General features: G+C 53.7%; 1 protein-coding gene and 1 long non-coding RNA gene across 35 annotated transcripts in view; one reads left to right on the forward strand and one right to left on the reverse strand.

Annotated features, from left to right (window-relative positions):
* LOC138917083 (uncharacterized) overlaps nt 1-14,053 on the forward strand; it is a 102,743-nt gene that overhangs the window by 74,442 nt on the left and 14,248 nt on the right. For 16 of the 34 annotated variants that reach the window (XM_070231568.1, XM_070231569.1, XM_070231566.1 and 13 more), the window contains 3 exons: nt 1,241-1,334; nt 1,414-1,589; nt 4,085-4,656. In XM_070231568.1, coding sequence (XP_070087669.1) covers nt 1,241-1,334; nt 1,414-1,589; nt 4,085-4,199 — 385 coding nt within the window. In that variant the 3' untranslated portion in view covers nt 4,200-4,656. Of the gene's footprint in view, nt 1-1,240; nt 4,657-14,053 lie in introns of those variants that run through there. The other 18 variants (XR_011424549.1, XR_011424546.1, XR_011424554.1 and 15 more) reach the window with 5 other exon arrangements.
* On the reverse strand, nt 9,301-10,024 carry LOC138917085 (uncharacterized). Its single transcript, XR_011424564.1, has 2 exons — nt 9,898-10,024; nt 9,301-9,488 (listed from the first exon to the last, which is right to left on the reverse strand). It is a non-coding gene; the product is annotated as an uncharacterized lncRNA (long non-coding RNA).

Genomic DNA, 14,053 nt, shown 5'->3' on the forward strand with positions numbered 1-14,053 from the left:
AGGCCGGGGAAGCACAATTGTCCTGTCCCTGGGCACAAGGCCAGCTGCAGCGAGACAGGTTCACAGGTGGAGGGGTGATCACGGAAGGGCGTGCCCGGGCTTTGGAAAACTGGAGAAAGTCGGTCCTTGGATGGGGTGTGGAAAGAACATGAGCTATGGGTGGGGAGGAGTCAGGATGATTGACAGTTCTGAGCAGTGGAGGAAAAACTGTCTCCCCAAGTAGAGATCTGAGGTTTCCACAGTACAGTAGGAGCTGAGTCTGTCACATGGTGATTCACCCAGATTCACAGACTGGGTGGTCACCTGGCACATTCCAGCAAAAGTGCTGCCCCCTGGAAGCCAAGGCCATCCATGCAGCTGAGCCAGTGGCCACTACCAGATTTTGAATTTTGAGGCAATGATTCCACAAAGGGCATTATAAACAGTTTGCATCCACTTGCCTTCCTAGAAAACAGGAGCTGCCTTCGAGATCTGTTCTGGCATTGGAAGCATCCCAAGGTTTCCAGGGGGTGAATACTGACTTGTCAACCAAAGGGCACGCTCCTCATTCTCTCAATGCCCATCCTGCCTCTTCCAACCCAGGGTTGTGCCACCATTTTATCCATTAAGCCCAGCCCCTGCCTTGTCAGTCCCACCCCAATACACCAAGGACACTGAACTGGGGTTCTGCAGCATCTTTGCTGAAAAAAAATGAAAGGATAGTTTCAATCCCATAGCCCCTGTCATCACCTCTCATCACACTCTACTGCCATGATCTCCTGAAGCATGTGAACCTCCGTGACCTCCCTCACAAATGTCCCCAGGCATTGCTGATGTGGCCGCATAGCATGGATGGTCAGGAGACTGTCCAGTGAATCTTGCAAACTCCTCCTCCCCCAGCCTCAGCCAGGAGATCCCTCCTGGGTGAAGTCCTCCCATCTCAAGCACAGTGAGGCTGTGGGTTGCAGGCTTCAGGACTGGCATTCCTCTTGGGTAAAGCTTGCCTATCTGCCACTCAAGAAGACTTTGAAAGTTTGAGTGGGGACCTCATCTTATTTACCTTGTCTCCAGTGCCCAGGATGGTGTAAACAACACCCAGCACATGTGGTAGGCTGAATGGAATGAGCTAACGGAACAGTCAATGCCCTGACTAGCCCCACTTCCCCCTGAGGAACAGAGCATTTTGCCTCTCACTAAGTGACTTTCACAATTCCCCCATAAGGCCTAGTCTAAGGACACATAATTCTTGTCTTGCTGACAGTTCCCAACAGGATCCTAGAGAGGCTGTTGGTGTGCTATGGAGAATACCCCAAACCTCTTCCTTGGCCATCTCGCTTACAGAGTTGAGCTGCCAGGTGAGTCCACCAGGGGCCCCACTGGGTACAAGAGGATGACAATGGCTGCCCCTGGCCCATTTGCCCACCTGTCTTGTAGACAAGAGGCCTCTGTTCTTTGTCTCAGCAGAAGCCAGTCCAGAGCTCGCACTCTGGGCTCAGAGATCCCCAGTGCCTATCAGTCTATTCACCTTCCAGCTCATGTGAGAACTGTGAAGCCTCCACTTCCTCAAATACCCACAGCACTGGGCTTTTGCAGGTTGTGAATGAGAGAAGGCAAGTAAAGCATTATCCAGGGAACCACACTGTAATTAGTTCTTAGTACATGGTGGTGACTCTCCCTTATTTTCATTAACACCACCACCATCTTTATCGTGTAAAGTGTCCTAGAAACACCAGCACATTAATAATTAGAAGACATAGGACCTATATGGCAGGCCACTGCCTGGCTCCAATGTGCAGGTAGGAGATGAGGCCTGTTTCCAGTACCCCAGGATTGGTATTGGGGAGCTCAGGGGTGGGACGAGAGGGAGGGACACCCCCATGTTGTGCGTTCTGAATTCCAAAAACCTTGAAGTTCATTCTGAAGCCGAAGGGTGGCAGGGATGGCATCACTTTACTCTGGTGATATCAATGGTTCCTGCTCAGCACTTTCTATACCATTTTCCTGAAAGCTGGGGAAAAAAGATGTCGGTAATAAGGGCTTTATGGAGAAAAATGTAACAAGATTGAAGGGACTGAGCCCAGATGTCTTTAAAATGACTAATGTCAGAGCAGATGTCCATGGCTCAGGAAAATGGGCTGTGAAGTCAGGTGAAACAAGGAAAGAGATCATATGGTTGATGGAGATACGAGAGGCAAACAGCAAGTTGTCCCTCCACTTGAGTCTGCCGTCCCATCGCGTCAGCTGAGGAAGCTGACACTGGTGGGAAATGTCCGATGAGATTTCCACAGAAACTGCGAAGACCCTAATATCCTGAAGGGGAGGGGCTGTTGATGAGCTCATTGAGAGGAGAACTGTGAAAGGACCACAACCTTGTCAGAATTGGACATCTCCCCAATCCAGAATAAGGTAGGGACGAGAAAGGAAGAGCAGTAGATGGAGCAGCTGTGCATAGAGCTCACAGTGATGCTCAATTGGATTAGACTCACTTACCTTAGAAGTGTCCAAGTGTGCCTTGGCAATCGTTGCCTCATAGGTATTCATTCATCCATCCATCTAGCCATCCATCCATCCATCCATCTATCCACCATCCATCGTGCACACATCCACAAGCCATCCATCCACCATTTATTCATCCATTCATCTATCCCTCATCTGTTCATCTATTCATTCACCATCCATCCATCCATCATCCTTCCATCCATCTAGCCATTCATCCATTCGTCCATTCATCCGTCCACCCACCTATTTATCCACCATGCGTCCCTCATCTATCCATCCATCCAGTCATCTGCTCATCTATACACTATCCAGCCAGGCAGCCATCATCCATCCCTCCTCCCACTATCCATTCAAAATCCTGTCATTTATCCCCCATCCATGCAACATCTATCCATCCTTCCATACATTGATCTATCTATCCATCTACTCATCTATCCACTATCCATCCATCACCCACCTAACCACCATCCATCCATCCACCCACCATCCATCCACCATCCTTCCATCCTTTCACCATACATTCACTACCTACTATCAATCCATCCACCTACTATCCACCCACCATCCTTCAGTCCTTCCATCAACCATCCACTATCCATTCATCCACCCACCCACCCACTATCCATTTATTCACCATCTATCTATCCATTTACTAGGTAATTTGGGAACATAGGATAAAAATTATTATGACTGTGTGGCCGGCCCTTCCTCTGCCCTGATGCTATTGAGGGCTCCAGATCCTCTAAACCATTACCATTGTCAAGCTCTGTCCCCTGAAATCAAGTGCAGTTTTGTTCCGATGATGAGCACACATATTCATGCTATTCCCAAGATCTTGGACATGGCCACCCACCAGGATCTGGTTTCCCAGCACCAGCTCCTGCCTGTGTCTTCTGCGGCTCACGTTCCTTGAGAGGCTGAGGTTAAATCTCAGGACTGAATGAAATAATCCTTTCATGGGTGAGGGAGAGGGAAGATCCAGACATGGGCATATACCAGAGAAAAGGCAAAGAGAGGGGACCACTTGTCTCCTCAGGCCCAGGTGGACAAGAGTTAGGCTGGAAAGCTGACAATCACCCAGAGAGGAAAGGCGGACATGGGGAGACAAATGGGCAGAGAGGGGGAAGAAACGCTGGACTCTTTAGTGGGAGGTGAGGTGTTAGGGAGGCCTGGAGCCCAAGGCCGAGTGTCACGGCGGTCCAGGTCACAAAAATACCAAGAAGAGGCACAGAGGAGGTGAGGCTGTGATGGTCCCCGTGTAGGGACTGGTGTCATCTAGATATTTGCAGACCTCAAATATTGTTTCAACAGCACTATGGATTTTGGAAATTTATAACATGTTTGATAATAATGTGTTTGACTTTTAATATTGACCACAGTGTAGTACCTTGCAAAATATAAACACATAATAGGGACAACATTCTTCACATTAATAGGTAGACTTAAAATATGCAAAGTTCCTTCCAAACCATGACTTTGCTGAAGAAACTACATCTTAGAAAGGCTACCTGACTTGCCCATAATTTCACCAGAAGTAAGGGGTTGGCAGGGACCTATGGTGGATGAAAATCTGCCCAAGGCCTCGCTGAACTGCCCACTCACGCAGCGGTCAGGAAGATGCTCTGCTCTCCCCGGGAGACATCACCAAAGACACGAGAGGAAACTCTGGCCCAAGCTCACCTGATGCTCAGAATAACAGAATTGAGACTCTAAGCCAGTGAAGGTGGCTGACCTGGGACCTGTACAGGCCAACTGCTCATCCCTACTGATATTCTCACCTCACCTTTTCAGTGTGGGTGGGAATAAACTGGGTCCCCTCTTCTCATAGCACAGAGAGCAGACTTAGCCATGCTTTCAGGAGGGAGGGCTGCATGGCCCAGTGGGAGCCCCTATATCTGTTCCCTGCTCTCCTGGCCTGCCAGCTGCCCTTTTATCCTCTGGCTTAGGCTGACCTGGAGACAGGATCCTGCCACTCCCTGACCTTCATAAAGGCCCTTCAAGTTTGCCATGTAGGTGGTGATTATATTGTTTGGATCCTGTGAATGGATGGTCTTAAATTTTTGTAATTAGTCATCATTACTCTTGGGTTTGATTCCTTCTGAAAAAACATATCTGGAAGGGAGAATGTCATCAGAATGGGAAGTAGTAAACATCTGCATTGAGAGTTAGCAAGATAAACAATGGCTTCCTTGTGTGTATCCTCCACCTCGCCTTGGCCTTTATTGTACGAGCCCCAGGGATCCTCGACAAGCCCCGTCCCTCGAGCATCCCTGGGAGAGTTGGTCCAGTCCAGGCTACAGATCCCACCTTGGAGCTGACGTCCCCTCACCTCCCCTTTCCCGCCAGACCTCCTGAACTCCAAGCAAAGCATCCAGCCCGCTCTAAACATCCCCACAAGGATACCCACGGCTCCCATTGCAGTTGCCTTTCTCCCTGCAGGCGGAATTGATCTCCTTCCTCTCAAATGTACCCTGGTTCCTGTGTTCTGTATTCTCATCACTGCTCCCAGTGAGACCCTGGGAGACCTCACTGACCCTCTGTACCCTTCACTTCTGTTCCCCACACCACCTGGGGCCTTGCTCAGATGCATGCCCGCAGTCCACCTCCTCGCTCTGCTGCTGCTGCCCCTTTCCTACCTCGAGACTTGGAAGTATTGGGATGAGATCTCTGACTGAAATATCCTGAGTGGCCTCTGCTTTCCCTGTCCCTCATTCCTCCTCGATTTTGCTCCCAGAACTTTCCACCAAATGCAAATGGCGTCATCTTGTCCCTGTGCATGTGTGCTTAAGTGTGTGTGTGCATGTATGTGTATCTGCATATGTGTCTATCTGTCTATGTGTGCATTCGTGTATGCATTTGTACACAAATTTACATGTTCATTTGTGCACATGTATATCCGTATGTAGACATGTACACACGTGTGCACATGCACGTGTGTGTATATGTCTCTCTGTGTGCATAATAGTCTCTGTGTATCTGTCTGAGTGTGTGCATGTGCACAATTGCGTATGTGTCTCTCTGTGTTTATATTGTGTAGCAAGTGTGTCTGTAGTGTGTCTGTGTGTGTGTGTGCCTGGGTATGGTAAGGGGAAGGCTCCACAACATTCCCACTGCTACCCGGTACAGTTCTTGCTGAAAAGGGTGGAGGGACCTATGGTGAATGGAAACCTGTCCAAGGCCTCACTGAGGTCCCCCCTCCACTAGAGGGCAGGAAGATGCTCTGCTGTGCCTGGGAGATGTCACCAAGGACACAAGAGAAAACTCTGGCCCAGGTCCATGTGGGGCTCAGAATAACAGGACTGAGACCCTAACCAAGTGCAGGTAGGTACCCAGTTCTTGCTCCAAAGGATTCATGATTCCACCTTTACCAGGTCCCAGAACCCTCCAGCCCTGGCCATGCTGCTCCTCTGCTGGACGTTCATCACCGCTGATGGTGGTCCCGACAAAGGTCAGGTTTGACTATTCACAATAGTCAAAGGGTGGAAACAACCCTGATGTCCACCAGCTGAAGAATGGATGACCAAATGCAATCTATCCAAGCAATGGGATCTCATTCACTCATAAAGCAAATGAAGTTCTGACACAGCTGCAACGTGGATGGACCTTGGAAACGTGATACTGGGTGGAAGAAGGCAGACACCAAAGGCCACACATTGCAGGACTCCATTTATGAGAATGTTCAGAGTCGGCAAATCCAGGGAGAAAGGAAGTAGATTAGTGATTGCCAGGGGTCATGGAAGGGGAGGGAATAAGAAGTGACTGCTAAAGCCTGAGGAATCTTTATGGGGTGATGAAAATATTCTGGAATTAGTGAAGGGGTGAGGGTGAGGTTGTGCCTCTCAGAAGGAGATGGCAGGAGTTGTGTGGAGTTTCTGAACTTGATGTGGAGCGAAAGTGCAGTGGTCAGTGATGGTAGCTGGCCAAGTGGCCTAGGCAATCCCCACCTGTGGCCTGGGTCCCCTCGAGGCTGACCCTAGAAGGGGTGAGTTGAGGTCAGTGAGCCCCCACAGAGGCAGCTCCCCGGCAGTGGGGAGTCATTTCCTTCTGCTGAGTTGCACAGCAGGGCCTTTTAAGTGCAGAGCTGACCTGAACTGGGTCTCTCGGGAGGAGACCAGCCTGATTCCTGCTCTAGATGGTTCTTCCCAACCCCTTCTTAACTAGAGGTCAGGGGTCGAGTGCTCATCTGTGCAGACGTGGTGCTCCCATGTGTGGTGAGCATGAGTAGACATACGCTGCCCTCCGACCAGCAAGTAAACAGGAACATCTGGGTCATCCATCTGGGCCCCACTGAGATGGAGGGGGTCTCAGGGTGTGTGGCATAGAGAAGCAACTACTGAAGGGTGGCTGTGTGGGTCAGTCTGGCCCTAGGACCAGCTACAGTGGGTCAGGGGCTGTGGTTTGACCGCTGTCTTCTCTCTTCTGAGTGTCCTCTTGAAAGGAGGATTCCCAGGACCTGGAGGAGGTGCTCCCTAAAGGCGAGCAGAGGTGTTTACATGAGCTCAGGACATGACAGGTGGGCTATAGTGTCCACGCAGGGTGACGCTCTGAGCCCCTTCAGGAGAGAGCCTGCCAGTGAGCTGCAAGGATGACAGTTGGCTAAAGACACCAGTGGCAGCACCCCAGGACCGAGCCCATTGGGACTTTGGGGAGGAGAGTGCTGAGCTGGCCTTTCCACCATGCAGGCTCCTCCATGGGCAGCCATGGCTCCCAACTCCCCGCTGGGCCAGCTCGGCTCCTTGGAGAGTCTCCTGCCTCATTTGGCTTCCTCCCTCCTGATCTTTCTCAGGTATCAACCCCAAGGCCCCTCTTGCTCTCTTACCCGGCTCAGTGGCCAATTCTCAGAGGAACCAACTGAGCAAGAAATCAGGTAAACAAGCCAGAGGAGAAAGGGAGAAATAGAAGGGTCCTGTCTGTAGGAACGATGAACTCTATGTGGGGTCCGCTTCTTACTCTTCGTTCTGTCTGTCCACCTGTTGCTTTGAGGCCACGACAGCTAGGACCTCAGACCTGGACCTGTTTGGGGTGGTTTCATTTCAGGGATGCTCCTTGGGCTCCACCCAGAATGAAGTCCACGTGGGGAGTAAAGCATGGTGGTTTGACCACAGGGACTTGAGTCCCCAGGATGCCAGCTGCCTCTCTGAGAAAGTCTGTGGTCTTCCTGGGGTCCATACAGGGTCCTGTCCCATGGGAAGTGTGGTTTGCAGGATTCGGTTAAGATTCCACTTGTTCTGCCCCATCTTGCCCATGAAGGCCCTCCCAGGACACCAGGCCCTCCAGGGTCCAGGAATCCACTGAAAACCACTGCCCAGCACAGACCGGGCACCTGGACAGCCTGCAGGCAGGGCCAAGGCTGTTGTGGTGCAGACAGTGCTGGGGCAGGTACTGGACTTGGATTCCCAGACCAAAGAAAAGACTTCATGTAGGAATTCTGTTGCCCCCCAATTAGGAAGACAGACCCTGAAAATCGGCTCTGTATGAGCCCATGGGCTGGGCACAGGGATTCTTCAGCTCTGCCCACTTGTTCTCCAGCTGGAGGGGTGTGCCCTGGGGAAGTTCTGCTGAGGATTGTCACCTGTCAGGTCTTAGCATCCCTACCCCAAGTCTTAACCCCTCGACCCTTGAGGACCCTGAACCCTGACCCTGGCCATCTCACAGCCCCTTCTCTGCACAGACCCCTGGGGCTGCCACATCAGAGGGACACCGCTGCTTAGGGGCAGGTCAGCACCAGGTGGACAAATGGCACAGGGTCCTGGAATCCCAGGACACGGGCCTGCATGCACAGAGTCTTCCACCGACTCCCTCCTCCCAGGCTCCTGCCTTGATGGCCTCGTGCCATTGCAGGGACAGTGGTATAAGAACTGTCATCCTTATGGAAGCTGAAAAAACAAAGCCAAGGCAGTTGTAACCTGTGATTGCCTGGCCCCCTGGGCACCGCCTCAACCTGTGGGGGGCTTGCACCATGCAGGGACTCCCTACCTAGTATTTCGTTGTCAAGGAAGGAACGTACAAGTACCAGGGTGCCAGAAGTCTGCATCTGGGGCCTGCTGTGTTCAGGAGAGGCCCAGGGATGCTGGCCATCCCACCGGGGACCTTGGGCCTGTGACTTGGGAAGGTGCACTGACCCTGCATGAAGGGAGCTCCAGGCACCCCCCTGTCTCTAGGGAAGCTGGGCTGCATTCACCTCTCCCACCACAAGCAAGGAGACCCTGACCTCAGTTGGCTGGCTGTCACTGCAAAGCCCCAGGGTGATTTGGGAAACCATAGTGATGACATTACAATTGTGAACAAGGTCCCTCTTGAAGTGGCTCCCTCCCCAGGGGCAGTGCATGTGTCCAGCCAGGCCTAGGGGGAAGGGGCAGGAGCAGAGTCCCACCCAGGCTGGGATTCCAGGGTCCTGTTGTCCCCATCCTGATGGCCTTTGGAAGCCTGGTCTCCTGCCTGCACCCTCAAAGGCAGCCTCCCAGCACTCCTGTCACCACATCTAGGCAGTTGGGAATCAGGGGGCCAGGTGATCCCCACCTGCACACATGTCATCACCTCTGGGCTGTATCCGACCCTGTTATCTTCACATCCCTTCTCCCCAACCACGTGACCACCCAGAACCTGAGCTTCTTGGGTGTCAGACCTGTCCCCCATTAGACCCTTGGTCAGAGCTGTAGCACCCATCCCTCGGCCTGGACCCTAATGCCCATTGGATTGGTCTAACTCTCAAGGAGAATGGAGACATAGATGGGTCCTCCTGTCCTGCCTTCTCTGGCTTGCCCACTTCCTCCCAGTTCCCAGCCCACGCGAGGGACCCCACAGACAGGCAGAGTCACCAGGAACTGCTGAAGCTCTTTATGTGGAACTAGGAGAGGGGATGCATGGCTGGGGGAGGAAGGGGAGTCAAGGTAACTGGAGGGGCAGAGCAGGTCAGGCTCTAGAGGCAGGGGCTCCTTCCATGTCCTGCAGGACAGAGGGTCCTGGTGGTGTCACCCTGGGGCTGCTGTGGGGTCCTGGTGCCCCCTGCCCTAGAAAGAAGGGAGAGGGTCAGTGAGTCCAGGACAGGGGAGGGAAGGGGGGGCAGGTGTGGGGTTCTCAGGGGTGGCAGTGTTGGGGGCACATGTAATGCTCTCAGGGCTGCTGCATGGAGGGCAGGCTCCCACTTCCACCAGGTGCATGGGTGTGGTGGAGGACAGACCCTGGCCCATTGGTCTTAAGTTACAGAGACAGAGAAAAAAAGGAGTCCCTAAATGTCCCAGGAATGATGTTCGGGGACAGACATCCCAAGTAAGGATCAAATCCCAGAAAGGATTTCAGAGCAGACAAGGCTCTGCCTGGCTCACATGGAGTCCCTCTTGTCTCCACCTTGGGGGTGCCTTGGTGACTCCTGATGTTCCTTTGAACCCAGGACTCTTGTTTGCTTCAAGGGTCACTTACCCTAGTCACTTTCAGGAATGCAGCTTTCTGTAGAAACCAAGGAAAATTCAGCAATGAGAAGAGACCCTAGCCAAGGGCCCAGACCCCATCAAGCCGCAGCTCTGACACCAATAGCAGAGACCCGGAGTGGGGCCCTTGTGCCCCTGTGACACAACACAGCGCTGATGTATCCCCCATGGGGGGGGGGCAGGGGAAGGGGAGAGGAAGGTCATGGGGGACACAGAGGGACTTGAAGGGCACAGTGGGACACGAGGAACCTGTTGGGGACATAGGGAGGGACATGGGGGACAGTGGGGGATGCAGAGTGGACACAGGGAACCTGGGCAGAGTTGTCTTCTTACCCCTCTGGACGGGCATGATGATGTTCTCCTGTGGCAAGCCCTTGTGCTCTGCGAATTTCTTAAATTCTTCCAGGGCTTCCAGGCTCATGTCAGGATTTCTACCTGTAGGCAAGGTGACCAGGTGAGCCCCAGGTTCAGGAAGCAGACCCCAAGAGGAGACAGCGCCTCCCAGCACTTGGGGGGCTTTGTCCTGTAATGGCTGAGGCTGAGATGGAGGGTTTTCCCTGAAAGTATACAGATTAGGCCCAGAGGAGACAGGCCACCACCCAGGTGACAGGTTCCTATGAAGGAGGATAGCCAGGGAGACACTCCGAGACACCGAGGGCCCCTGGGGTCCCAGGCCCACTCTCAAAGCCAAGCTGCAGGGTCACACCCCTGACCTGGAAGAAGCTGATGGCCTGGAGGAAGCTGATGGCCTGGAGGAATTGTGATGCTCTCTGGCCAGAGAATTCTTGGGCTTCACCCCAATCTGGAGGGTCATTGCCACAAGAAGACCTCTGTCAGCAACAGTGCACTCCCCAATGCTGACCTGGCCTCACACCCCAGACCCCAGGAGATGGGACTTTGCAGCTGCGTCCATATCCCCTTTGTGAGAAGTCAGCTCACTGAGGGATTTCGGACTGGCCACCCAAGGGCAGCAAATTGTGCCCGGCCCCCAAAGACAAGCAGGTGTTCATATTCCCCAGAATCAGGATTGAAGCCAGTTCCACTGGCTTCTAGAAGCAGAGCCTGTGGGGGTGGGTCAGGAGAGGTGGATCTCTGAGGACCTGGGGCAGCAGCCTCTTACCCACGAGTTTTCCTATGCGGATTGCTTTCCCTCCGAGCTGGCCCTCGCAGTAGAAGATGCGGTGGTCCTTTACTGGCAAGTCCAGGATGTACATGTGCCTCTTTCCCCCAACTGCAGACAGACATAGAGAAAATTGGTCTTTAGTGTCTTCATTCCTGCAGAAAATATTTGAGACATTAGGGAACATTTTGGAACGTTTCAGTTTCTCGGCCACCTTAGCTCTACTGACTGCCCCATAATCCAGGTGCCCAAGCTGGTCCAGTGCCCGGGACACACTGCTGCTCAGAACCATGGACCACACTCTGGAGAGGGAGACTCCTCATGAGGAAGGTTCCAACCCAAGCAGTGGAGTCACCAGAGGCCAGAAGACATCAGAGGCTGGGGCTCTTTCCTTTGTTCTCCCAGCACCTGCCCCGCCCTGCATCCTCATCCTCAACCCTTGGTTCTCTGCAAGCTGAATTGCTAGGACCATCCAGAGGGAGGGTTTGGTACTGTCATCCCTGCTGTGGAGAAACCTGTCCAATGTCAGGACAAGGAGACTCCTGGGAAGGGAGTGGTTAGCTGCTCCTGGGAGGGGACAGGGCAGGGACTGCCAGGCAGCAGGCGGCCTCAGGGGAAGGGGAGGCCTGGGCTCTGGCAGGGTATGTGGCACAGCCTGGTCTGGACTCACAGGCGCTGTATCTGCTAGGCTCCTCAGTTTGGTGCATCACAACTCTCTTCTCGTGGCACTGGCCCCCCTTCCTGGAAAACGGGAGGCAGAGGGAGAGGCTGTCAGGAAACACACTCGAGCCAACCTGAGCTCACCTGGCACATTGGCCTCTGCCCTGGTGTCCCCACAAGTTCCGTTGTCACCCCCCACAGTCTGGACTCTTTCCCTTCAAGGTCAGGGGGACATTCATTTTACCCACATCCCAAACTGGGATGGGAAGAGGCACAAAGAGGGGCTGCTCTGGGCCACCTCGCAGCCTGGGGAGAGGGAGGAGGAGGGGAGAGCAGGACCCTTGGGAGGCAATACTCACATGAAGGTGCCCATGGCCTCCAAGTCTCCATCATCCATGGCAGTGACTGTCAAGGGGGACACCTTCTTGGGCCTTTTCTCCTTAGGCAGGTCTTTGTCAGCCACCACGGCCTTCACATACCATGTCCCTATGATCTGAGCAGGGTGGGGGCCGTGAGTCCAGCACGGACATGGCCCAGAATCTCCTCCTCACCCCACTACCCCCATCCCCGGTGCATGGGCTGCAGCCGTCACCAGACATCCCCAGCACCCCAGCTGCTGTCCTCCAAAGGCTGGCTGGGTCCCATACATCCACACCCTGGGCTCTGTTAGAACCAGCCCAGCACTCAGGGCTCCCGACCCTAAACAGAGGCAGGGGGTCTCTCACCCCATGAGTCTCTTCTCTGCTGGGACCGGGCCCTGGCCCTGGATGAGTCTATACTCCACAGGGTCCTCAGTGCCTCTGGGTTCCCAAAGTGTCAGACCAACAGTCCCTATGCTGAACCCGCTCCCCTGCTTCAGCCTCTGGGCCCAAGGAGGAGCGCTGTCTGAAGACACAAGAACAGAGCCTCCTGTTCCTCTGACCACACTCTGCAGGGAGCACAGGGTCAGAACTTCGACCTTGAATGACACCTCCTAACACAAGGCCCCTGGTCACTGCTGGCCAACAGGTAGTCACCGCCTTTCCCCCATACCTCTCTCCCTGCCCTTCCCTGGGCTCACATTCTCGTTCTCTGAGGGGAAGAACAGAGGGTCCTGAGCCTGCAGGGCTGTGATCAGGCCAAGGATGATGGTCAGGAACAGAACCTTCATCTCCAGGGGTCTGTGCTCACAGCCGCCGGCAGGTCACTGGGGTCTGGAGGAGGCTGTGCGAGTCCTCACAGCGCTGCCCTTTATACCCAGCTCGGCTCGTGCCCATAAACACTTGGCACTGGCCACACCCCTCCCACCTAGCATCCTGGCAATTCTGCATCAGGGGAGGTGGACTGTCATTATTGTTGGAATCTGATGAGTGATAATTAAGTGCCACCCATAGAATAAAAGACACATAATACCATCCCTTTTTCCTGCCTCCCAGGGTGCTTACTCCAAGTGAGCCATCTGGATGAGGACATTATCAGAAGGGGCAGGGGTGCATGTCTGCACTCCCAGTCATGGAGGGAAGGCCAAGGGCTTCCTTACACCCCCGCCCATCCCCCTCGCCCAGGATCCCAGGGCTGGATCTTCCGCCAGTTCTCTGGTAACTGGCCTCTCACTGCTGAGGGGAGAGGGACTGAGCTTTACAACTACAGAGACAGGGTGTGCAATCAGCTGATTCCCACAGGGTCCCCAGAGTCCGAGCTCTCTCCTGCCCTGGGGCCCCTGCATTTGCTCGTCCTGGGCCTGGGACCCTCAGGCCACATCTTCCCGGCATTGGGGGCACTATTTTATGTCTCAGGATCAGTTTAAATATCACCTCCTCAGAGGGGCCTCCCCAGGCCACAGGAGGGAGCCATCTGGCTGTGCCACCCCCTTCATTCTGGACCTCCAGGCCAGGCTGTGTTTCCTGGAGAGCTCTCATTACTCTCTGGATTGTCTGCTCATTTCTCCCCATGAGTGTTCAGTGCCCATCTTCTCTGTTAGAATTAAGTTCCCCAAAGGGGAAGGCTTGATTCCCGGGTCTCACGAGTTCGATGGCCTGTAGGGAGGAGCTCCATCCACGTGCTAGGTGCTCTTGGTCGTTCGTTCATTCAAGAATAAACCAGTTACTGAATCTCTCTGAGCCTCAGAGGATTCAGCCCCCACAGGGGCACCCACAACTTCGATCACTTTGGATCTTTGTAAGGCTCTGCTGAGTGGGCCTGCAAAGACCCGGCTCCCCTGACATGTACAAGGCTCAATGAATGAGGGCTCCTCCCTCCTTCTGCCTGGAGTGGGACCAGGGACCAGGATCCATCAGAGCCTGTCCAAACCCCCAATACTGCAAGTTGCTTACATTCATTCTTCTAGAACCCCGACTTTCCAAAATGCTTTCACCTCCCTCCTCAGCTT

Source organism: Equus caballus, chromosome 13 (assembly GCF_041296265.1).
Source record: "Equus caballus isolate H_3958 breed thoroughbred chromosome 13, TB-T2T, whole genome shotgun sequence".
Taxonomy (NCBI): Eukaryota; Metazoa; Chordata; class Mammalia; order Perissodactyla; family Equidae; genus Equus; species Equus caballus.